Raw genomic sequence first — 26,761 nt, 5'->3', positions numbered from 1 at the left:
AAGCTAAAACCTTACTCATGCTAACAAGCAACCTTGAATAACCCCATGTACAGCCCATGCAAGGTCCTTATTCAGCCGATATGAGACCCGCATGAGCCATACTGACAGTATCTAGGAATCCTGACATCACATCACCACCTTTTTTCCCCTGATGTTCACAAAAAATTGTGAGAACATTATTTCAGTAATCTTTTATATATATATATATATATATATATATATATATATATATATATATATATATATATATATACCGTTCAGTGTCGCTATTAGAGTTGGATGAACTTCCTGCGAGTTCCTAATCTCTGATTGTATATATGGTTCATAAAGCCCACCATAGAATTCAAATGTTTGAGCGCCCTTTACTCTTTTCACAAAAATCTAAAAAAATAAATGAAAGTATATTTATGCATAATTTTAAGTGGTCTATTTAGTGATGCCTACTTCCATTTTTAGAGGTCTTTTCTTTCAACCAGGGAGAAATCTCTCTCTGTATATATATACAACGCACAGTAACTTGTACCTATACAAGTTCAAAACGCTCGAATGTGATTGACACAGCAACTAACTTTGCCCCACAGACAAAAGATTCCATTCAGTTGAGGTTTAAGCATCGAATTCAGCAAAAGAAACAAACGTGAGATATTTTCTCCCGTAATTCTTCGCTATATGGCGTGATCTATTTTTAGTAACATCCTTTCAGTGGCCTGTAAGATTACAGGAAATCTATACGGGCAGCAAACCGCCACAGTCTATTTTTAGTAACATGACCTCTAAGATGGGAGGGAGTCTATTGGGACACCGATCACCATATAGTCTATTTTTAGTAACATCTCCTCAGTGAACTGTAAGGCGAGGGAGTCTTTACGGACGCAAACCACCACATAGTTTATCTTAGATAGTCTTATTTTAGTAACATCGCTCCAGAGGCCGGTGGATGGGAGTGAGCTCATATGGACGCAAACCACCATATTGTCTATTTTTAGTAACATCGCTCCCGCTGCCAGTAAGGCGGGAGGAAGTCCATATGGATGCAAACAACGTTAGTCTATTTTTAGTAACATCGCTTCAGTGGCCTATAAGAAGTTGCATAATAGCTGGTTTACTACCTATAATTGCTTTTGAGCACAAGTTGAACTACACGCACTAGTGTGATGCAACTGCACATGTACTACTGGAAGGATGGAAAGACTGCACAACTTCAAATCGCTTTAATTGTTTAATGTATAATACTATAGCAGTCGGAAAACCCAAAATAAGTAAGGAAATTTTAATTTAATTTGAATGTTACACAGGTATGGATGAAGCATACAATTGAGATTTTTTTCTTTTCTGTTTACGTTAATTCATTGCGATATAAATGAACAACTATACTGTACGTTAGGCCATGCATTCCATTATCCAGCTAGAGGCGAATAAAAAAAGGTTGTAGTGGATACACCCACACCAGCTCACTGTTACCGCTCATTCATATAATATCGTTGCACGTGCATCTTTCCTATCTTGGAAGCAGCTTGTGTATATATTTTTTGCACCCAGCAGAAGTGCATATACATACATCGATCCCACGTAAGGTACTTATAGCAGCTTAATTGTAGATTCGTGAGTTGATCTGAAATCAATGCGTCATACAGGCAGCGCGCAATGGAACAAATATATAGGTCACAATGCTCTTGTATTATGAACATACATACACATGAGAATTAAGCCTGTAAAAAATGATATATGCGTTGTTTTTCTGACAATGCCGTGTGTCTAATGCATTATAGTAGCAGTACACGCAAAACATTTAGCCTAAATCGTCTAGACCTACATCCGCCTATGTGCAACATTACATTGATGTATATTATATATAATATCTGGGCTATCATTCACATGTAGGCCAAGATGTCAGTCGTTCAACATTGCTAATGTTGACAGCCATCTATAAATCAATGCGCGCACATGTGCACAAATTTATAACAAGCATGCACATGTGTGACTGATCAGCATACAGTGAACAAAATCTTTCTTTTTATACAGGTTTCTGGGAATATTCTAAAATCGTCAGTCTCTTTGGGTTGGGTGTAGCCATATTAACCTTGAATGGCTTATGCACGCACCCATCGACGGCAACCCCCATCGCTAGCCCCAGACAGCACCTGGCTGGGACTGCGTGACGTCAAACACATGCAAATGAGGGCTGGTCGCCTTGGCCATTGGCTGTCCCGCTTTGCCGCCATTACTGTCTGTACCACACTTTCCATGTCGGCAGCGATTTCTGGTTAATTTCTCGAAATCTGGACGTCCGTTGGTCATAGCAGGGACCTCAAACGGTTTGTGGGTGCTTTGAGGCATACGGCGCATTGTCAGATCGGGTTGTTTTGACGAGCTAAGCGGCCGAAAGGGAGTTACGGCGTTGTAAGATGGCGTCTTCGGGAAAGGGGGACGGCCTGTTCCTGAGCGCCGTGAAGAAGCGTGCCCGTAAACGGACTTCGGAGCAAGCCGGTTTGGAAGAGTCGAGTTCCAGGGCGTCCAGTGCCATCACATCCACCGAGTCCACCAACCTTACGGCCTCAAGTGAGTATACAGTTCACTACTGGGTCGACTGGACTCATTTATGGGGAGAATCGTTCGAAATTCGTTTAGTTTTTCGCCTTCTTTTGTTGGGTTGTAACATAGCGAAGCAGGAAGCGCATGACACGCTGATAGAGCTATAGGCCTATAGCGCGTCGGTGGCGGTCGTGGCTCGCCCGGTCACGGTCATGCGACTACGTTGGCTGGCTGGCTGCCTTCATCGACTTCAACGCTGCAGAGCGAGCAGGCAGTAGGACAAAGCCGGGCGTTGCTGACCGGGAGAAACAGCCGGGCTCTTAACAGCTCTTGCAGCGCGGACGAGCAGAGCACAAGCTCACCGATTTTCCCCGGCGAACTCCGCTAAGCGGTTCCGGGGACCCCGCGTCACTCGGTGATTCGACGGTTAAAACTCGCCGTTGTCTTCACCCCGTCGCCTGGTAAACGGCTCCCTCTCTCCCAGACCAGATTTCGTCGGATGGACGTGGTTGCGGCCACGTGTTCTCCAAGAAGGCTCATTATAAACATACTGGGTTCAGATTAAAAGATGTTCTTTATGTAATTGATCGTTTTTCGATAGTTCCCGACAGATTCTCCCGATTTCGACAGCTATACGTTATCTCATGAATAAACATAAGAATTCATAGAATTTTCAGAAAAAAACCCCACTCCCATGAGTCATGCTCTTGTACATGTACTAGTTATGGAACAGCCTGTGGTGATGTATTATACTATTCATCGCAGTAATTGTCATTCTGGCAGTTCATTTGTCGGATTATCCAGACAACTGCGGGCTGTTTAACAAATTATTTATCTTCCATTCTGGAAAAATGTGTTACACTTGAGCAAAAATAAACCAACTTGTAATAATTTACAAACTTGTTTCATGCATTACGTAATTCATATTTACATTCGATTTCATCTTATTTGTATATAATTTTAACAGATCTATGTTTTCTTTCAGACATAATATAGGTATATGTTACAATTTGCCAAAAAAGTAAATAAGTAGTTAGAAAATGTCTCATATTGATATCAAGTTCAAATTTTTATTGGCTCCTGTGATGAACATGGTACATTTTTTTTCTTTCCTTTCATGATACATTAAACGTCAGACTTTTACACCATTTTGTAGAATATAAATTTATTGATTTTTTTTTTCAGACATTAAAAAAACTCAGAAGTTTAGTCATATCATTTACAAGACATTTTTTCTAAACAAGCCTTAATTTGAGAATGGAGCCTTTACTGGTGTATGTACCATGCAGACCTCTCGGGTTCTTAAAGAAAAAAAACAACAACCAAAAGTAGCAAGAATAACAGAATCAGAAATATTTGTGCATAAAATAAGGATGATGTTTACAATCCCAAACAAGCGACTTTCACAAGGACAATAAACACTGTCAATGTCCACATCTTGGAAAGTTGTGGGAGCAGCCATTTTGTCATTAGGTGATCCCTGATGGGACAGAAATCTCTAATGCGAGATCTCAAACGATCGAAATAGCTGATTTTGACTGAAAACTGAGGCAATATAATTGGCCTAAAAATAAAACGTTAACTGTCTACAGTGGTGAGACCTAAGACACTACAATGGTAATGTTCATCTAAATGAGACTGCTGTGGCAACATCTAAAGATTACTGTGGCGACATCTTAACAAGATTACTCTGATGACGTCTCAGCAAGATTACTGTGGTAATATCTTGACAAAATTACTCTGGCGACATCTTTACTTAACAAGATTACTCGGTTGACATCTTAACAATGTTCTGACAATAGATTAACAAGACTACTGTGGCAACATGTTAACAAAGCTACCGTGGCAACATCATAACAAAACTACTGTGGCAACATGTTAACAAAGCTACCGTGGCAACATCTTAAAACTACTGTAGCAACATGTTAACTACAACACTGTGGCAACATGTTGACTACAACACTGTGGCAACATGTTGACTACAACACTGTGGCAACATCTTAACAATACTACTGAAGCAACATCTTAATACTACTTTGGCTACATCTTAACGAAACTTTTGTGGCAGCATGTTAAATACAACACTTTGGCGACATTGTAACAAAACTGTTTAAGTCCAGCTCATGCTGGCTTCCTCTCCAGCTGTACGTGGGAAAGTCTGTCACAACCTGCGGATGGTTGTGGGTTCCCCCCGGGCTTTGCCCAGTTTCCACCCACCATAATGCTGGCCGCCGTGGTATAAGTGAAATATTCTTGAGTACAGCGTTAAACACCAATCAGATAAAAAAATAAATTGTAACAAAACTGCTGTGGCAACATCTTAACAAAACTACTGTGGCAACATGTTAACTACAACGCTGTGGCAACATGTTAACTACAACACTATGGCAACATGTTAACTACAACATTGTGGCAACATCTTAACAATACTACTGTGGCAACATCTTAACAACACTACTGTGGCAACATCTTAACAAAACTACTGTGGCAACATCTTAACAAAACTACTGTGGCAACAACTTAACTAGAACAACATTGAAATCAATCAATGAAACAACTGACCACCATTGTGTAAGTGAAAAATTCTTTAGTATGGTGTTAGACAGCGCCAGATAAAAAGTTCGTAAGAAATGTTTTGTGAAAATGATGCAAGCATTCATAGTGGATACATTTTAGTCCTCAAACGAATCTGGGGAATATGGCCAACTGGTAAAATGAATCTGGGGAATATGGCCGACTGGTAAAATGAATCTGGGGAATATGGCCGACTGGTTAAATATATAAAACTTTGTGGTTTTTCTGTAAGGAACACGAAAAGGTCAAATCTGTAAAGCAGACCGGTGTGAAACTCAAATCAAATAATGAGTGAATGAATGATTATGGCTTAACGCCACATCGGCAATATTTCAGCTATATCGTTTCCATATGGTAGTGAGGACATCAAAAACAAAACCAAAAGTTCTGGCATTTAAAATCAGATAAGGAAAAACCAAAACAGTTAAAACTTGAAAACCAGCATATTTTAAAAATAGTATGTCTAGAAATCTATACGTATATAACTTTTTATGTATAAATATTTTTGATTCAATCAAATAAATAAATGGAAAGCAGGCAGTTAAACTGAATAAACTTATGACGCAATACTGTTGGGTCATTGAATTCATCAACAGAAACATGCAAAGTACATGTACAATGTACTTTAAAGGCCAGCAAGACAAAGGAATAGCTAAGTTAGCATTTTGTGGCACTTGCCCTTTTTCTGAAAAACATTAATTGTATAAATATCACCTGATGAAAGAGCCTTGTCGATTACTCGGTGACCTACATGCAGTTGTCTATTTCTGTCTTGGCCGTATCTGTTGTCACGTGTTCAATGTATGTGTATTGCCATGTGCAATAGTACCCAGCTGTACAGTCTGCATTCATGCGGAAAATGTTGTCATTTGCATGGAAAATCCTTGTGTTGCAACTGTGCATTTTGCACAGGTTCCTGGTTTCATTGTTTTGATGTAGAAAAGAAGTAAAAAAAAAAAAGAAATTCTGTTATTAAACAGTTTGTCATTATGCAGACCTAACTAGGAAAATCTCATACAGGAGAATCTACATCTTGGTTCTAGTGCTGCTCCAATGCTTCTGAGATGTTTTGTTGTTTGTACATATTGAGATTTAAAAAAAAAACACTTATTGTACATATTATGTAAAACAGTCCTTAAAAATTCATGGATACAGTCACAAGTCATGTGAATACTGCTAGGCATATACTGCCACAAGTCATATCAACACTGCCACAAGTCATATGTATACTGCCACAAGTCAAATCAATACTGCCACAAGTCATACGTATACTGCCACAAGTCATATTAATACTGCCACAAGTCAAATCAATACTGCCACAAGTTATATGTATACTGCCACAAGTCAAATCAATACTGCCACAAGTCATATGTATACTGCCACAAGTCAAATCAATACTGCTACAAGTCATACGAATACTGCCACAAGTCATATGAATGCTACCACAAGTCATACGAAAACTGCCACAAGTCATATCAACACTGCCACAAGTCAAATCAATACTGCCACAAGTTATATGTATACTGCCACAAGTCAAATCAATACTGCCACAAGTCATACGAATACTGCCACAAGTCATACGTATACTGCCACAAGTCATATGAATGCTACCACAAGTCATACGAATACTGCTAGTTTTATGAACACTGTCAAGTATGAATACAAGTACTGATAGTGATATGATATGCTCATGCTGGCTTCATCTCTGGCCGTAAATGGGAAGGTCTTCCAGCAACCTGCGGATGGTTGTGAGTTTCACGGGGCTCAGCCCGGTTTCCTCCCACCATAATGCTGGCCGCCTTCGTATAAGTGAATTATTCTTGATTATGGCATAAAACACCAATCAAATAAATTAATAAATAACAAATCATATGAATACTGTCACAAGTCATATGAATACTGCCAGTCGTGTGAGTACTGCCACAAATCATATGAATACTGTCACAAATCATATGAATACTGTCACAAATCATATGAATACTGTCACAAATCATATGAGTACTGTCACAGGTCATATGAATACTGTCACAAGTCATATGAATACTGTGACAAATCATATGAATACTACCACAAATCATATGAATACTGTCACAAGTCATATGAATACTGTCACAAGTCATATGAATACTGTCACAAGTCATATGAATACTGTGACAAATCATATGAATACTGTCACAAGTCATATGAATACTACCACAAATCATATGAGTACTGTCACAAGTCATATGAATACTGTCACAAGTCATATGAATACTGTCACAAGTCATATGAATACTACCACAAATCATATGAATACTGTCACAAGCCATGTGAATACTCCCACAAATCATATGAGTACTGTCACAAGTCATATGAATACTGTCACAAGTCATATGAATACTGTCACAAGTCATATGAATACTACCACAAATCATATGAATACTGTCACAAGCCATGTGAATACTACCACAAATCATATGAATACTGTCACAAGTCATGCGAGTAGTGTCTGTCATATGAATACTGCCAAGTTGGCCTCTCAACTAAACAAGTTGTTTTAAATCTAACAAGTAAATTAAACAAAAGTATGATGGTTTACCAGTAAAAAGTTAAGTTTCAAATATATTTGTCTCATTCACAGACTTGAACGCTCTTGAAAAGCATCTTTTTGAGTTGCATTTTTAAAATTTCTTTATGCACAGTCATAATGTCACCATTAAAGTTTGGGACCAGATATGAATACTACCAGTCATATGAAAACTGCCTGCCAGATGAAAACTGCCAGTCATATGGAAACTGCTAGTCATATGAAAACTGCTGGTCATATGGAAACTGCTGGTCATATGAAAACTGCTGGTCTTATGGAAACTACTGGTCACATGGAAACTGCCAGTCATATGAAAACTGCTAGTCATATGGAAACTGCTGGTCATATGAAAACTGCCAGTCATATGGAAACTGCTGGTCATATGAAAACTGTCAGTCATATGGAAACTGCTAGGAATATGAAAACTGCCAGTCATATGAAAACTGCTAGTCATATGGAAACTGCTAGGAATATGAAAACTGCTAGTCATATGAAAACTGCTAGTCATATGAAAACTGCTAGTCACATGGAAACTGCTGGTTACATGGAAACTGCTGGTCATATGGAAACTGCTAGTTATATGGAAACTGCCAGCCATATGGAAACTGCTGGTCGTATGAAAACTGCTAGTCATGTGAAAACTGCTAGCCATACGGAAACAGCTAGTCACACAGAAACTTCTAGTCACATGGAAACTGCTAGTCACATGGAAACTGCTAGGCACATGAAAACTGCTGGTCATATGGAAACTGCTGGTCATATGGAAAATTGCTGGTCATATGGAAACTGCTAGTCATATGAAAACTGCCAGTCATATGAAAACTGCTAGGTTATATGGAACTGCTTGTCATATGGAAACTGCTGGTCATATGAAAACTGCTGGTCATATGAAAACTGCTAGGCATATGAAAACTGCTGGTCATATGAAAACTGCTAGGCATATGAAAACTGCCAGTCATATGAAAACTGCTAGTCACATGGAAACTGCTAGTTATATGGAAACTGCTGGTCATATGGAAACTGCTGGGTCATATGGAAAACTGCCAGTCATATGAAAACTGTAAGTCATATGAAAACTGTAAGTCATATGAAAACTGTAAGTCATGTGGAAAACTGCTAGCCATATGGAAACTGCTAGGCATTATGAAAACTGCCAGTCATATGAAAAACTGCTGGTCACATGGAAACTGCTGGCCATATGAAAACTGCCGGTCCATATGAAAACTGCTGGTCACATGGAAACTGCTGGTCATATGGAAACTGCCAGCCATATGAAACTGCTGTCAGATGAAAACTGCTGGTCATGGGAAAACTGCTGGTCATACAAATAAATGCATAAATAAATCATCATAAATAATGTTATAACAAATAAATGATTAAATTGTTAAATAGGTATGTTATTAAAACTAAAATTCAAATGAGTAAGGTAACAAAAAAAAAAAAAAAGGCAAGGTAAGTTGTGAAAGCAACAAAACATGGGATAAAAAATGTCTTATTTATAGACGTTCTGCTTTTATTTAGCTTTGCAAGAATTTATGATTTTATAAATCAGCTGCTTATACATGTATTTTCCACACATGTATCTTATTTCTACTTCAATGTTTCAGAGGGCAAAGGATCACCAAGAAAGAAACCGAAACAGGAAGTGGATCAGGATCAAGTAGACACGATCAGCGACGCGATCGACTCTGTGATCAAGCGAAGCAGCCCTCAAGTGAAACAAGGAGGAGATGGTACAGTTCTGCTGATAAAGTTACTGTGTGTTACGTGAACATGCTGGAAGAATTATTACATGCCATTGTTATTGATCAGGAGTGAAGAGGGATTTGCTAGTAACCAGGGTCCGTGTGTTTCCCACTTGCTCTGCTCGGTTTCCTTCCACTATTATGCTGGCCGTTGTTGTATGAGTGAAATATTGTGGTGTGAGTTAAATATGCTTGAATACAGCATAAAAATCTAATAAATAAAGAAATGAATCCACTAATTAGAAAAGAGTTTGATATCAAGGAAGCTATACGTGGATCGTATTCACAAAATTTTGTTCCACTTACAGCGCTTCATGAATTCCAAATTACAGCACAAATTTCCTGTTTTACTTCAGATTGTACAAGTTTTCAGGTAGATAAAATTTTTTGAATGTAATTTTTGAATACTCATAACTTGATTTAGGAAGTGAAAAAATGTTACATGTATTTTGATTGAAGGGCTTTGCTAGAAATATTGTAAATGTGTTCCATTTATCATTCTATCTATCCTATTTTCATGTATAGGGTAAAGGGTATTCATATAGGGTATACCAGATAAAGAATATGAAACTGAGAAATACACAGTTTCCAAACACATGGTTGACCTGCCTTTTAATGTAAGGTGTGGGCAATTTGGCTGCAAAGACTTACTTGTAATAGAACCTCTGTGTTTATTTAATATTACATCTGTGCCTATTTAATATTACATCTGTGCCTGGTTGTATTACCTAATACCGGTATTAAGTCATTTTGTATATTTACGATTTTAACAAGCCCTGCAACCAATGAGTGGATTTAGTTCATATTTAATCTACTGCTGCACTATTATTTTTAGGTCAACTGTAAAACTTAAGATTTGGCTTAAAATTGAATCTGGTATTAAGTCTTACAACAGTTTTGAACAACCGGGCCCTGGATAAGAAAATTAAGGGTATTAATAGGATGTTCTTTCGAATAATTAGTTGACACAATATGGCTGAAATATTGCCGCCGTTGTGTTCACTCTCACATTGGGAATTTTCAACAAAACCTTACTTTAAATGTTCTCGGGGTCCTTAGGGTCAAAGTATGTATTAAGTTGTCTGTATTGTGTGGTCTGGCATGAAGTTAACTGGAGACCTGTTGCCTTTCACTGATATGACAAGTCAGGTGGCAGACAGTTTGCCAGTAACTTGCCAAAGGTGTCTGGTTTATTTCCTGGCATTCTGGTTTCCTGTATCCATTCCAGTTTCCTGTACCCGTTCCGATTCCGGTTGCCTGTACCTATTCCGTTTTCCCGTACCCATTAAACTGTCAGCTATAGTGTTGTCTAACTTGCATTAAACAACAAGCAAATGAATAAATAAAGAAACAAAGGGACAACATAGTGATATCTTGATATCATAACACAATGACTTTCACCGACAGTGACAGTAAATGTTAGCACATCCGTTCATGTTGTCTATTGTTGCAGCTGTCAAAGGCGCACCCAGGAAGAAAGCGGCAGCCTCCAAAAAGAAAGTCGAAACTGTTAAAGAGGAACCTGAGGAGGAGGATGTGAAGGAAGAAGTGGAGGATGGGGAGAAAAAAGAAAGTGTTCCCAGCGAGGTTCATGCATTGATCGATCCAGGTCAGTCTACTGTTAAACTCGCCAGTGTCATCATTATAAATGTGTTTGTTGGGGATAACCTGACTGACCCTCTGAAAAAGGGCCCTACTATGAAACTTTTAATGGAATTTCTTTTTTTTCCCATCATGACTAATTTTTTGTTAAATCCCGATCTTTTTTTATTAGTCAGAATATAGAGGGAGCCTGTGAAACATTTCTACCAAAGTGTAACATTGTGAAACATGTTTGTTTTCTCCTACTACTTCAAATAAAAACCATTTCAAAACAGGGAATTTTTGTACTTTTTCAGATGATGATATTTGGACAACGGATAGCGTGAAGATTTTGTTAGAGCGCATAAAGACAGAGTTGCCCAAAGATGACAAAGCTAAATACAGTACACAGGCTGAAAAAATGAGCTGGGAAAACATCAAGTTTGATCATTTCACAGCTGAGGATTGTAAACACAAGTGGAACGCTATCGTCCTACGAGTAAGTTCTTTGTTGTATTGTTGCAAATCTGATTGTGATCCTGGACTTTCAGCCATTTTATTTTAAAGCTTCTTTTACTGGAAAGGTACTAAACAAACATTTTGTATCTATACATGAGCTGTGAAGTCTATGGCCAGTTGCCTCCCACCATAATGCTGGCTGCCGTCATACAAGTGAAATATTTCTTGAGTACAGTATAGAAACTCCAGTGAAGTAAATAAATAAATAAATAAATGGATAAATATACGTCAGCTTTACGTGAGAAAAAAACAGGGTTTAATATTTCCTGGTTTAATGTATATGTATATAGGTGTACCTCTTAAATGAGCTTCTAGTGTGAGATCTAGTACGGCAGGACAGGAAGCCAGCATGAGCTGGACTTGAACTCACAAGGACTGTATTGGTGAGAGGTTTTCTGCGTCATTAACCACCTCAACCACAGATCGAGGCCTAAACAACAAGAAAGGATGTCTGTAAATTGATTTGAACAAATGTTTGAGTAGCATTTTTGACAAGTCACATGATACAGTAGTTTTTTTTTTTTTTTTTACCTTTGGCAACAAAAGAGTTGGATCTCAAAACTTCCCTACAGACCTGTTTCCTTCATAAAACTGGGTGTGTTCTTATGAGGTAAAATTTCTTGACTGTAATAGACCAGCTCATGCTGGCTTCCTCTCCGGTCGTATATGGGAAGGTCTATCAGCAACCAGCGGATGGTTGTGGGTTTCCTCCTGGGCTTTGCCATAATGCTTGTCGCTGTCGTATAAGTGAAGTATTCTGGAGTATGAATAAAGGTATATCTCTATACTTGTGCATTGATATCCCGTTGTTGTTGACCTGTAGTTGCGTCGATTCCGCACAATGACAGACCTGGTGCAGGATGCAGAAGAGTGGGCCAAAGTTCCCTGGTCATGGTTTGGCAAGAAAAAGGTAACTCTCATTTCACTGGGATATACCAGTTTAATAATAAAACTTCCAACATTAATTTTTAGTCTGTTAACAAAGATAAATGATGATTCTTTTGAGTAACAGAATGGCATAGAGATAATAAAGTGAAGAGTCTCTTACATGTATCCAAATTCCTCAACCTATTTGCATATGAAAGAGCAACTTTTAGTTTGATTTGTGCTCATTTATAATTGGAGTTTGGAGACAAAACTACTTTGGTTGGATTGGCCAGTTTCAGGGCTTTGCGAAAAGTGTAAGTTTATAGTCTACCTGGTCTACACAGAATAATACCTTCAGAATATGTCTGAATAAACACCTTGCAAACATGCAAAAGGGTTGAAGGATGACAGTACTGGATTGGACGTGGCTTCCAAGTGTGTAAGGATCGATGTTTGTCAGGGGTCACAGTGCGACAAAGTGACACAAAAAAAATCCTATTGTGAATAGATTAACTCAAAATATGACAACAAATTAAGTAAACAGCTTGAAATAATGGGTGTACATGCACTTAAAAATAGACCGTCTATCACTACATGATTTTGTTTGAGCAGGTGCACCCAGACATGCCTCGGCGGCCCCTCTCTCCCTACCTGAGGTTCTTCATGGAGAAGGTACCCAAGTTCAGGAAGGACTATTCCAACCTTCCAATCACATCCATCGCCAAAATGATCGCTGAGAAGTTCAAGGCTCTGTCGGCTAAAAAGAAGGTATGTTTGACTGTTAATAAACTTGATATGAAATAATGAAATATTATAAATGAAATGAATAAATCCTGGCTAATAAACTCTCCGTAATTGACGGGATAGGTTAGTGCCTTGTACAGGTTTATTTAATTTGCATGAAAAAAAAAAAAAAAAAAAATTTTATCACTTGGGAGTTTCTATTGTCATATCTGCATTTTAAAATTTTTAACTACCCAATTTTTAAAGTCTTTTAAAGTCGTTTATTTATTATACATAATATAACGAAATTATATTATATCTATAATATAACGAAATTATATTATATCTATAATATAACGAAATTATATTATATTTCAGCAAAAATATACAGAGGCTTACAATATTGAGAATGAAGACTACAAAAGCAAACTGGAAAAGTTCAGGTAAATCTACTATTTGATACACTACTTTACTATGTAATACCCCATTGTCATATTAGGGCAGTGTGGTTATAAGGGGCCATAACTCAAGTATGCCTTAAAAGATACATGAAATACTTTAGTACAAAAAGGCGTCTCAGCTGTCTTCTTGTAGCGTAAAAACAGCTTGGAACTACAGTGTTCCTAAGGCCTCGGTGATCAATACAGAAATTAGGCAGCCTGCAGTTGTGAAGTAAGGGGTTATAGCAACCCTGTGGGAGTTGGGAGAGCCCGAATTGGGGGTGCTAAGTTCCCCGTGCTGACAAGTCCATTGACGGTGTCATTTCCAAAAGTTTTGACAACTAACGAAAAATATGTATTAAATAGAGGATAATTGACGATATAAGATATGCCTCAAAAATGAGTTTTTTTATGGATGGGAAGGGGGGGGGGAGGGGCGTGAATTTCTTTGTTCTCCATAAAAACGTAATCTTTTCATGATCAGGTATCCGTTGCTATTTACCATTCTGAAAACAATGCTACAAAACTTAGCAATGTCTTTGTTTTCTACTGTGTACAGAGAGGAACACCCTGATCTCCTGCCCAGCAAAAGCTCCAACCTGGGGAAGAAGAAGGCAGAGAAGATTGAGGTGGAAAAGAAACCAGCCAAGCCAGTCTCTGCTCAACAACTCTTCATCAATGCCAAACTGGAGGAGATGATGATCAGCAAACCAGAGGTATGAGGCAGTTTAACTTTATTTACTTTTAAAATTCAAAAATTGTTTACCTTACTTTAAATTTTAATAAAAAATTTTTTAAAAAAGTTAAATTTGAATTTTTTTTTTTCAATTTAAAATTTGTTACTTTCAAAGCAAAAGAAAACACCAGAGTATTCATACATGTATATTTGACTGCATTTTATTCAGTCAAAAAGAAATATTATGTAATAGTATTAAGAACTTGGTTTGTCATTTTGTTCTTGTTTGTTGAATAAAGTTGTACATGTAAGTGTACATGATAAATAGATCCTTGCAACAATGTGCCTTCTGGGAAGTACTTGTGCCACCATCACAGAAGTAGTCTGTAACTTCATTGTGAATTACTCACTCTCCTGACAGTCTCAATCTTTATGGTTACATTTAGGACCACCCAGTCTGGTCATTTTTTTAAGATTCCACATGTAAATGTTGACGTTTAAAGATTATTCACGTGGTTACATTTAGTACCACCCAGCCTGGTCATTTTTTTAAGATTCCACATGTAAATGTCGACTTTTAAAGATTATTCACGTGGTTACATTTAGGACCACCCAGCCTGGTCATTTTTTTAAGATTCCACATGTAAATGTTGACGTTTAAAGATTATTCACGTGGTTACATTTAGGACCACCCAGCCTGGTCATTTTTTTAAGATTCCACATGTAAATGTTGACGTTTAAAGATTATTCATGTGGTTACATTTAGTACCACCCAGTCTGGTCATTTTTTTAAGATTCCACATGTAAATGTTGACGTTTAAAGATTTTTCACGTGGTTACATTTAGGACCACCCAGCCTGGTCATTTTTTTAAGATTCCACATGTAAATGTCGACTTTTAAAGATTATTCACGTGGTTACATTTAGGACCACCCAGCCTGGTCATTTTTTTAAGATTCCACATGTAAATGTTGACGTTTAAAGATTATTCATGTGGTTACATTTAGGACCACCCAGCCTGGTCATTTTTTTAAGATTCCACATGTAAATGTTGACGTTTAAAGATTATTCACGTGGTTACATTTAGGACCACCCAGCCTGGTCATTTTTTAAAGATTCCACATGTAAATGTTGACGTTTAAAGATTATTCACGTGGTTACATTTAGGACCACCCAGTCTGGTCATTTTTTAAAGATTCCACATGTAAATGTCGACTTTTAAAGATTTTTCACGTGGTTACATTTAGGACCACCCAGTCTGGTCATTTTTTTAAGAGTGAGAAAATCAGAAAATCAAGAGCGTCAATTTTTTAGTGTCACCATGCTTATGGCTGTTTAGATCAGTTGTCATGAATATTGCGAAATATTGTTTGAATTATTTATTATTTAGACTTCTCACTCTGGTCACACTTTAAGTCTGCTCACTCTTGTCACTTTTCAAAACTACTCACTCTGGGTGACCCTTTAAGCCTACTCACTCTAGTCACTTTTTAAAACTACTTAGGGGCCTCCGTGGCTCAGTTGGTTAGCGCGCTAGCACAGCGTAATGACCCAGGAGTCTCTCACCAATGAGGTCAGTGTGAGTTCAAGTCCAGTTCATGCTGGCTTCTTCTCCGGCCATAAGTGGGAAGGTCTGCTAGCAACCTGCAGATCGCCGTAGGTTTCCCCTGGGATCTGCCCGTTATCCACCCACCATAATGCTGGCCGCCATTGTATAAGTGAGATATTCTTGAGTACAGCGTAAAACACCAGTCAAATAAAAAACCAAATAAATTATAGAAAGCTTCACAAAGCGCAGTGCTCTTATTCTTCTCTTTAATTAGTTTGATTTGAAATGTTGAACAGTTAACAAAAGCGGATGCGTCCCAGGAGTTAAGGAAGAGGTGGAGCGTACTGAAGCCCAGCAAGAAGATGAAGTTTATTACTATGGCTTTGGAGGGGCAGAAAGAGTATCAGGTATATAATAGTACTTGTGGAATTTATTTTGACTGGTGTCTCAAATGGATACAGAATTGACCCTGGTTGGCTGACAGATGAGATAGGGTTTCCTGGGTTAAATCTTGCAGCTGTAGTCATGCTTGAATAAATGTACCGTACCGAAAATGCAGCTTAAGAAAGGCAAAGCCTGAACTTGCCTATCTCTCACTCCAGCCAATCAGAATCAGTTCTTTATCCCTATAAGAATAACCAAATATTCTACATGTTCATTTTGTAATGGTATTTTTTTTTTTTGAGCAGATGAAAGCTTTTTTGTCTTGTATATCATTTAACCTTCTTCCCTGTTCAACAAAGAACAGTAATTCCTTTTTTTGATCGCTTTACAATTTTGAAAGACATTACATCAGCGGCTTGTCACACGATAACTTGATGAAGTTGTGAAGACGCATCAACGAGGCAACATCTCAGATAAATAAGGCATCAGTTTGGATTGGTTTTTCCTTGTGTTGCCGGTTGAGCGAGGGGTTAATGTATGACTGAAACCATTGTTTTCTGACGCCTGGACACAAAACGCAGTCAGTACAGGAATGTAGCTATTTTTAATTGGCTTCATTTGTTTATTTATTTGATTGTTGTTTAACGCCGTACTGAAGAATATTTCACTTATATGACGGCGACCACATTATGGTGGTAGGAAACCGGGCAGAGCCCGGGGGAAACCTACGACTATCCGCAGGTTGCTGACAGACCTTCCCACGTACGGCTGGAGAGGAATTGGCTTCAAGTCACGCTGAAATAAAGTAAATATACATATAATTCATTTCTCTGTAATGTGCTACTTATTGATGCAGTTTAAACAGGAAGATTTATGCCTTGTTGTTTGGGATGTGCATTAAAAGAGAATTTAATGCTTACTTAAAGAGCTACTTTGGTGTCAAAATATATGTGTCTTAAAAGCAAGGTAAATTGATAAAGACTGGTATAGTCTGAATTGCTTTCCTAAATTGTGAAAATATTGCAGTGAATTGAAACCGATATTGCACACTTCGTCAGAGCGTATGGAAACAAAATATTTCTGTCCCTTCCACTTTGCCTGGTGTGACATCACCCATGAACACATGGCGTCATCAATCGCTGACCTATATCCACAAATGACGCTGCCCATTCAAACGCTCTTGACGTCATCCCAGCATAAATGCCTTACTCAACGTCAAATCTGCCTGATTCGACGTCATACAGGGAATATTATCACCTCACTTCAGGAAAATTTTTCGAACACAGCTGAAGTTTTTCGTTTTCAAGGAATCTTCAGTTATTTGGGTTAAATAGTGTTATTCATCAAAATCCTACAGAAACATAGTGTTAGGCTTACTCCGTAGGATTTCTTTCATATCATTGTAATATTTCTCCACAATTTGTATTCTGATCAGCGTGGCACTTTAATGCACAATAAAAAATCTGAAAAAAAAAAAATATCATCATTAGTTTAAACAGGAGCTTAACATGCCAATTTGGCATTGTGGCCTAGGAGCCTCACGAATGCGGCCACTGTGAGTTCTAATCCAGCACACGCTGGTTCCCACCCAGCTGTCTGTGGGAATTTCTGCCAGCAACCTGCGTATGGTGATGAGTTTTTTCCGAGCTCTGTTTTCTCCCACCATAGTGCTGGCTGCTGTCTTACAACTAAAATATTCTTGAGCACGGCATTAAAACACTATAATGAAATGAATAAAATAAATTATTTTAAACAAGCATACAAACCTTGACGTGTAGGTATGTGAGAGTCTGTAATGTTGTGGGTTTTCAGAAAACATTGTTGGAGTACTGTAAAGATCACCCAGACTATAAACCTAAGCCGTATCGAGCTGTCCTGACAAAAGCCGAGGAGAAAGTCCTAGATCACCATTACGGAAAACCTGAGAAACCGCCATCGTAAGTCAAAAACTTCTTATTTTTATCATCAAAATCTTGTTCTGTGTGCTTTTTTTATGTCTTTTTAATATTTTTCTCCATAATTGATTCACAAATCTTACTGAGATTTGTGAAAAAGGTATTTTTGCTATTAAAATGTTTGCCTGTTGTTGTTGTTTTGCAGAAGTGGATATGCCTATTTCTCTTCTACGCTTTTGTCACAATTGACCAACATTCCGTCCACGGAAAGAATGGGGGAGATATCGCGCCGGTGGAAGGCACTTAGTGACAAAGAGCGAGAGAGATACAATAAAACTGCAGAACAGGTAGAAATAAAAAAATAAAATGTATGTGAATTTTAACACAGTTGTTCAAAATCAGAGTATAAAAGTAGCAGATTTAGTTCATATCTAATATACCGTTACGCAATTATTTTTGCGCTGATTACAAAATTGAGATTATTTGGCATTGTCTTAAAATGTTTTTGAACAACCCGGCCCTGAATCTCTTGCAAACTATGTTTGCCACTTTGCAGAACCAAATTGTAACCCAGAAATACCTTAAAATAACATTTGTAATGCTACTGGTTTATCGGATTGGTTGACTGTGGGCGGGGGTGGGTGGTTAGTTTGCTAGCACTGAATGATGACCCAGAAGCCTGTCACCTGTGCAAATCAGTGGGAGTTGAAGTCTACCTCATGCTGGCTTCCTCTCTGGTTATAGGTGTGAAGGTCTGCAGATAGTCGTGGTTTCCCGATCGTGATTTCCTCCAACCATAATGCTGGCTGCTGTTGTATAAGTGAAATTGTTCTTGAGTACAGCGTAAAACACCAGTGAAATAAATAAATAAATATATCAGTAGCCGACCAATCAGATGAGTCAATAAACTGATTGACTGCAAGTATTTAAAGAGAGAGTAATTTAGGCAATATGTTCCGCACAATAAGTGTGACATCACGTTTGCCTGTAATTGTTTATGACACTCTTCATCAATCAGTTAATCACTGAATCCACATTTTGTTCAATTACTTCCCCAGAAAACAGCATTATATAAAACACAGTATGAGAAATACCGTGCCTGTTTGCCAGTGGAAGAGTTGGAGCGACTGGAGAAAGAAGAAGCTCTGAAGGCTAATAAAAAGGCCAAAACTAACGGCACATTGCCGTCTGTAAGTAACTTCTGAACAAAGACTCGCTTGTTTCTCAGTTTTCTCAATTTTGTCTTATAGAAGATTTCATTTCTTTTCTTTTCTTTTGTCCTTTTTTGTTCTTTAAAGGACCAGAACTCACTGTTCAGATAGTGAGAATAAACTGAAGAAAAAGAAGAAGAAATGAATTTTAATGTGATTAAATATCAAAGAAAATTAAGGCACATAGACTCCTGCAACTTGCACTGTGATTTTCTGTTGTAAAAATATTAAGGTAATAGAATTTGGTTATTTTAAATACATATATGTTATTTGTCGTGAGTGAAGCTTTATTCTCACAGTTTGTCAGTCATGTAAAGTTAAAAAAAAACAAAAAAACATGTGTATAATTTACTGTAAATCTCCAACCTTATCAACCACTGCAAATTTCACTGGAATTAATGCATACAATTATCAAAATGGTGCTAAAAATGATTTGTTTGTGTCATTAAAGATGCAAGCTTCATAGTGTTGTGAAAATCATTTCTCGACACCCCATAGTTCTCTCAGAATGTTTCAAAACATAGGTTGTAGAGGTGGCTGAAAAGGTTGAAGAATTCGGGTAGCTCGTTTACGTTTCACGTTTTTGTGTTCTAATTATGTGAAATGTGGAGGGATGTGAAAAGTAAGCATCAATGAGGGCTCATGTTCTGAAAATTGGGTATTTGCCTTCTGTAGAATGAAGAAGATCATTTTGGGGATTTTCAGATTACCATCCATTGTTGTTCATCTTATGTTTTTTATTGGAAGAATAAATGTTTGTTCAAATTTTCCTTTTCACTTATTCTTTATTCAGTGTTACAAGAGGTTAAAAACTCAAGACCCTTCTCAACTTTAACATAACGACATTTGCATATATATATTTTCATCGATTCTCCTTTTCAGGAGTTGCCTAACGAACAGAAACCGAAGCGACCAATGACTGCGCTATTCATGTTTATAACGGAGAAAAAGGACAAATTCAAACAACGATACCCAAATATATCCAATCAGGACATTGTAAGGCTCTTGTCCAAGGCCTACAGTGAATTACCAGACAGTAAAAGGGTAGGTGAAAGCTTGTGATTTCTTCCCTTGTACAAACTGTACAATTTAGGCATTTACAAAGATGTGCGCTGTTTCTGACCAAAAATGTCCTCCATGTCCAAATTGGGGATTTTGTCTGATCACGACTCTTCTGTTAAACATGGAAGAGTTTTTTGAAGTTAAGTTTCTTTTCTGGAAGGTGGAATAAGTTTCTGCACCACATACAATATTTTTTTTTTACTTTTATTTGCCTCTGAAAATGCTGTTTTTTAAGTTAGTTTTAAGGTCAAATACTGTATAGGTCTTTTCAGCTTTCTGTAAACTCAGTTCCATCTGACATCTTCTGAATTTTAACCCTTTCAATTCTTTGTAATTTCTCAAAAATTGGCAGTTTTAATGTCATGTTTTTTTTTATTCAGTATCATTCCAAACCGTTTTAAATCACACCTGTCTTTGTACATGTATTTTACAATTTCAGAAAACTTTGTAACTCTACCAAAACTTTATTTCTGGTCACTGTTACAAACTTTGTAACTCAACCAAAACTCTATTGCTGGTCACTGTTACAAACTTTGTAACTCTACCAAAACTGTATTACTGGTCACTGTTACAAACTTTGTAATGTAGTTGATTACTTATTTCCAATTCCCACACACCCTTTAACTGTTACTTTCACAATGCCTGCAATTTTAACTTTTCAAAAACGTTTTGACAAGCCTCAGAACAATTACTGGTATTGTATTTTTGGTTTAATACTGAATGAAGAATTCTAGAAGGCAGTTTTCCACATGGAAATAGATGTTTTGCCATTATGGCTGTTTATGAAAATAGCCATACTGGATGAAACTTTGTTTGCATTTTATGTTCCTATTTTTCAGGAGAAGTACAAGAAAAAAGAGCTTGAATGTAAAGAAAGTTATGAGAGAGATCTTCAATCATATTTGTAAGCATTTTAGGCTGTGAATTTTGTTATATCAAATTAGGCAATAAGGGAATCCCTACTTATACCAAAAAATGCAACTAATGTTAACTGTTTATGTTGATATTTGTTTTGGATGTTTGGATGTATTTATTTGGATGTAAAAATGTGCTTTATTATACAGTATGTACACAGCAAACGATACAAATGAAAGGCAAAATGGCAGCTAAAAGCAAAGAAAAAAAAATTGACAGCAAGGGCTTTGGTGTCTTTGCTTTGTGTTAATACATGAATCTTTAGTTAAATGAAAGACCAATGCAGTCGCTGTGAGTTCAAGTCCAGCTCTTGGTGGCTTCCTCTCCGGCCGTACGTGGAAAGGTCTACCAGCAACCTGTGGATGGTTGTGGGTTTCCCCTGGGCTCTGCCCGGTTTCCTCCCACCATAATGCTGGCCGCCATGGCATAAGTGTAATATTCTTGAGTGCGGTGTAAAACACCAATCAGATAAATAAATAAATAAATAAATGAAAGCATCAATCAAATATGTAAGAAAAATGTTGGAAGCTATGCACAATCAGTATTCCCTGGCTTGTCAATTTCCTGGTGAAGGGCTGTGATTTACTCTGGTCACTCTTGTAGTCTTCTTCCTTCCAGATATGTACATGCATTTGTGAAGAAATCCAGGGCATTAAACACCAAGTAAATAAAAGATCAATGTGTTCTGTTGTGGCTGTATGTGGGAGGGTCAGGCAGCAACCTGCGAATGGTGGTTTCCCCCCGGGATCTGCCCGGTTTCTGCCCACCATAATGCTGGCCGCCATCGTATAAGTGAAATATTCTTGAGTATGGCGTAAAACACCAATTAAATAAATAAATAAGTGTTTTGTTCTAAATACATTGTCAAGCACAGATGATAAGGGGTAGGTTCGCTTCTCCTTCCAGAAAACAGCACCCAGAAGCTCATATGGGGAAGGAAAACAGTCGGTTAAAACTGATATACCCCGGGGAGCCCAAGAGACCCCCAGGGTAAGTTATGACATTTTGTTTTGGAGTTTTCTTCTATTCTCTTACCTAACAAGGAATCTGAGGCTGGAAGATGACATTGACTATTTGCAGATTTTTGTAAAGCAATTTTTTTGTAGAGTAGTCTTACAAATATGATAAGGGCTCTTGCTAAACTATCACCCATGCCTGGTCAAAAGGCCTGGATCACACGCTGAAATCCAGCTCCCGTTGCATGGGTCAAAATGTTTGGTCATTCACAAATTTTTAAGAGCCCAAACTATAAATAATGGGCTCAAATTGAGCCCAGCTTGTCAGAAAGATAACTATTGTATGTGTATTTTAGGTTGTTACTTGTATTTTAGGTTGTCACTTGTATTTTATCCATTCCCACGTCATTTTACAATTTTTTGAGTGGAATTTTATACGTTTCATGCCTTTAAATCATATTGGATGACCTTGACCATGTTCAAGGTCATCACTCTTTGAAGAACTTGGCCATGGAGTTGTTTCAGATGCAGTCTCTAGTCAGGAGGTTTGTCACACCAGTGTCTGTTGTATGACAAATTTTCTCTTTCTGTAAACTTTAATGCCTTTATATTGCAAGTGAAATATTTCTTAAGTACAGTGTTATGCATATATACCAATCAAAATAAAATAAATAATTAAATACGTTGACATTGTGCAAATCAGACCAAAGTAATATGGAAAATTGATGATTTCGCAATCCAGTATATTTGTTTTTTCCTCTGTGATTCATAGAAGCGGCTATCAGCTGTTTTCCGCGGAAATGATGGGTAAATTGACCAACATTCCCAGCAAGCTGCGGCTGCAGCAGGTCAGCATACAGTGGCACGGGCTGAGCGAGATGGAGCGCGTCAGCTACAACCAGCGACGCGTCCAGATGGTCGAGGACTACAGGAAGGCCATTGATAAATTTAAATCGGTGATTATATTATTTTATACTTGGTTCCTTTAAAACTTTTCTTCTTCTTCTGAAGAAATTCTTCTTGTCCACGTGTCTGTCTTTCCTTGTGTCTGTCCTTCCACGTGTCTGTCTTTCCTTGTGTCTGTCTTTCCTTGTGTCTGTCTGTCCATGTGTCTGTCTTTCCTTGTGTCTGTCTGTCATTGTGTGTGTCTTTCTTTGTGTCCGTCTGTTCATGTGTCTGTCTGTTCATGTGTCTGTTTGTCCATGTGTCTGTCTTTCCTTGTGTCTGTCCTTCCTTGTGTCTGTCTTTCCTTGTGTCTGTCTGTCCATGTGTTTGTTTGTCCATGTATCTGTCTTTCCTTGTGTTTGTCTGTCCATGTGCCTGTCTTTCCTTGTGTCTGTCTGTCCATGTTTCTGTCTGTCCATGTCTTTCCTTGTGTCTGTCTGTCCATGTATCTGTCTTTCCTTGTGTCTGTCTTTCCTTGTGTCTGTCTGTCCATGTGTCTGTCTTTCCTTGTGTCTGTCTGTTCATGTGTCTGTCTTTCCTTGTGTCTGTCTTTCCTTGTGTCTGTCTGTTCATGTGTCTGTTTGTCCATGTGTCTGTCTTTCCTTGTGTCTGTCCTTCCTTGTGTCTGTCTTTCCTTGTGTCTGTCTGTCCATGTGTTTGTTTGTCCATGTGTCTGTCTTTCCTTGTGTTTGTCTGTCCATGTGCCTGTCTTTCCTTGTGTCTGTCTGTCCATGTTTCTGTCTGTCCATGTCTTTCCTTGTGTCTGTCTGTCCATGTATCTGTCTTTCCTTGTGTCTGTCTTTCCTTGTGTCTGTCTGTCCATGTGTCTGTCTTTCCTTGTGTCTGTCTGTTCATGTGTCTGTCTTTCCTTGTGTCTGTCTTTCCTTGTGTCTGTCTGTCCATGAGTCAGTCTGTCCATGAGTCAGTCTGTCCATGTTTCTGTCTTTCCTTGTGTCTGTCTTTCCTTGTGTCTGTCTTTCCTTGTGTCTGTCTTGTGTCTGTGTTTACTTTTTGTCTGTCTTTACTTGTGTCATTCTGTCCGTGGGTCTGTCTCATTATTCTGAGTTGTAGCTCCAAAATGCTTTGAAACTTGTTTTAATGGATGGCCTCTATTCTACAGGTGCGTGTCAGATTGTTATCCCCTTTCTCCATTACCCCTGCCCTCCATTATCCCTGCCCTCCATTATCCCTGCGCTCCATTATCCCTGCCCTCCATTATCCCTGCCCTCCATTATCCCCATTCTCCTCCTTCATAATACCCATCCTAATTATCTCCATTCTCTCTGTTCTCCATTTTCCGTTCTCCATTTTCTATTATGTCCATTCTCCATCCTCTGTTATCCCTTTTCTCCATTATCCCTCTTCTCCATTACCTCCATTCTCCATCCTCTTGTTATCCCTTTTCTCCTTTTTCCCTCTTGCTCCATTATCTCCATTCTCTGTTATACCCATTCTTCATTATCTCCCCATCTCCATTGTATCCATGTCCTCCATTATCCCTCTTCTCCATTATCCATTATCCCCATTCTCCTTTATCGCCCCATTCTACTTTATCTCCTCATTCTCATTGTATCCTCATTCTCCGTTATATCCCTATTCACCGTTACATGCCCGTTCTGTTTCATCCCTGTTGTAGATGATGTCCCCAGAGGAACGCACCAAGTACGAGGAAATCGTGAAACAGCGGAGTAGGAAAGGGGTGAAGAAAAACAACATAGCAGCGGGATCTAATGCAAAAGATACTAAAGCCAACAATAAGGAAAATGAAGAAGAAGAGGAGGTCAGTGTTTCTTTTTCTCTGCTAGTTTCCCAGAAGATTTTGCATTCATGTTTTACTGGTGATGTTTGCACTAAGGAAGCATGTAATCACAAAAGCGATTAAGGCGCTCAGGCTCTCATGCAAGTCATTTTCCACATACCGAACACCACTTTCTGGGCGAAATTGAGTTTTTCTTTCAACTGAAATTGAGTTTTTTTTTTTGTTTGGCGCAAGGTTTGAGGTACTAGAATTGAATAAAATTGAAGGGTTTAATTTCGCTGAGGAAACCAGTCAGACTGCGTGCACTACATGTAGTCGCCCGCGCTACGCTAGTGGTAAAAACAGAACAATCAGAAGCTGAATTAGGTCAAATTATTCTTGAGGACTGATTTGGCAGAGAGCAAAGAAACTTTCTAAGTGTCATGTTTGATTTCATACGCCCTCCACTTTAAGAGATTGCCTGTATTAAGTGCATTAAGATATTGCTGGTGTATTAAGATATTGTGTGTTTACTAAGTGTTTGTGTATTGCATATTGCATCCTTCTTGCTTGGCAGGAGTCGGAGTCGGAGTCAGGCGAGGAGGGGAGCAGTGAGGACGGGGAGGAGGGAAGCAGTAGTGAGGAGTCGGGGGAGGAGAGTGAGGAGGAGGAAGGGAGTGACGACGAGGATGAGGAATCCTCGGAGGAGGAAGGCGAGGAAGAGGAAGGGAAGGAGGGAGAGACGCCAGCCATCAACAACGCCTTCCCCATTCCCACAAAGTCAGTCAGCTCTACAGCCAAGGGAGGGGTGAGTACACATGCAGAGGTGTAGTTTGGGCACTGTCTTGCCAGAAGCTACCTTTGGAAAACTATGTTTGTACGTCATATTTGTTGTAAAACTTTGAACAAGTTTTATGCCCATGTTTCCTTTCGTAAAAGATGTTGTCAAGGTCATAGCGCCAGCCTGTAGGGAGAAAAGTTGATTTTTATCAATATTGCAAAGTTAATGGCTAAGCTGCAGAAACTATGAAATTTGCCAAAAAATGATTTTCAGAAGCAAGTATAGGTTAATTTCCCCCCATAATAAGGCTGACCATGGTTGTATAAGTGAAATATTCTTGAATACAGCATAAGGCACCAATAAAATAAATTAATAAATAAATAAAAACACCTTTTTGAGATTAAAAGAGCTCTTAGAATTGGCCAAATCAAGTATCTTTAGTCATGAAAGAAATTTGTTTACTGAAACAAAATAAGGCACCATTACCAGTTAATAAGTTTACAATGTTTTGTTTGTTACAGGCAGCAGGTAAAGATTCCAGCAGTGGATCTGAGAGCGAATCAGAAAGTTCTGAGTCGTCGTCATCGGGGGAATCATCTAGCGAGGCAGAATCAGATTAAAAACTGATGCTGACGGCTACATCATCATCTTTGTTGTTGTTCTTGTTGCATCCATCTCCTTCATTTCTTCACCTGTACCATTATAGTTAAGCCCAAGGCCCATTTCACACATGACAATGTGGTCATTATTTCACTCTCTATTTTTTTTTTTTTTTTTTTTTTTCAACTGAGCCATCCTGGTGTTTTAAGGGCTTGAAAAGACTGTAGGTGGGGTGGTAACATTTGTTATGTAATTTTGAATTAGGATATAAATTATATCCATGTAACAGCCTGATTGGTGTGAATGCAATCAATCCTGAAAATAAGCACCTGGCATTTTCAATCTACAGAGAAAGTGGTAAGACCCATATTGCCTGTGTCATATAACACTTGATCCAAGTACCGTATTTCATATAAAGTTTGGCCTGTAAAAATGCCCTTAAAATGATACTTTCAGTGTGACCTCTCAATTTTTCATTAATAAGAAATTAATCAAACTTTATT

The 26,761-nt window shown here is 38.2% G+C and overlaps 1 protein-coding gene across 1 annotated transcript; it reads left to right on the top strand.

The window, feature by feature from the left end:
• Window positions 1-1,756: 1,756 nt before the first annotated feature.
• Window positions 1,757-26,761, top strand: LOC135463406 (nucleolar transcription factor 1-A-like). The gene is made up of 19 exons (XM_064740666.1): window positions 1,757-2,559; window positions 9,280-9,405; window positions 10,871-11,026; window positions 11,316-11,497; window positions 12,341-12,427; window positions 12,997-13,152; window positions 13,486-13,550; window positions 14,107-14,263; window positions 16,068-16,178; window positions 17,968-18,092; window positions 18,256-18,397; window positions 19,109-19,240; window positions 20,111-20,305; window positions 21,163-21,227; window positions 22,145-22,228; window positions 22,967-23,150; window positions 24,776-24,919; window positions 25,455-25,685; window positions 26,180-26,761. Exons 1-19 carry the CDS (start codon window positions 2,406-2,408, stop codon window positions 26,276-26,278), a joined length of 2,595 nt encoding a protein of 864 aa, XP_064596736.1. The 5' UTR covers window positions 1,757-2,405; the 3' UTR covers window positions 26,279-26,761.

Source organism: Liolophura sinensis, chromosome 3, assembly GCF_032854445.1.
Source record: "Liolophura sinensis isolate JHLJ2023 chromosome 3, CUHK_Ljap_v2, whole genome shotgun sequence".
Classification (NCBI taxonomy): domain Eukaryota; kingdom Metazoa; phylum Mollusca; class Polyplacophora; order Chitonida; family Chitonidae; genus Liolophura; species Liolophura sinensis.
Note: the sequence above shows the minus strand (reverse complement) of the source record. Positions and strands in the feature narration are given on the sequence as shown.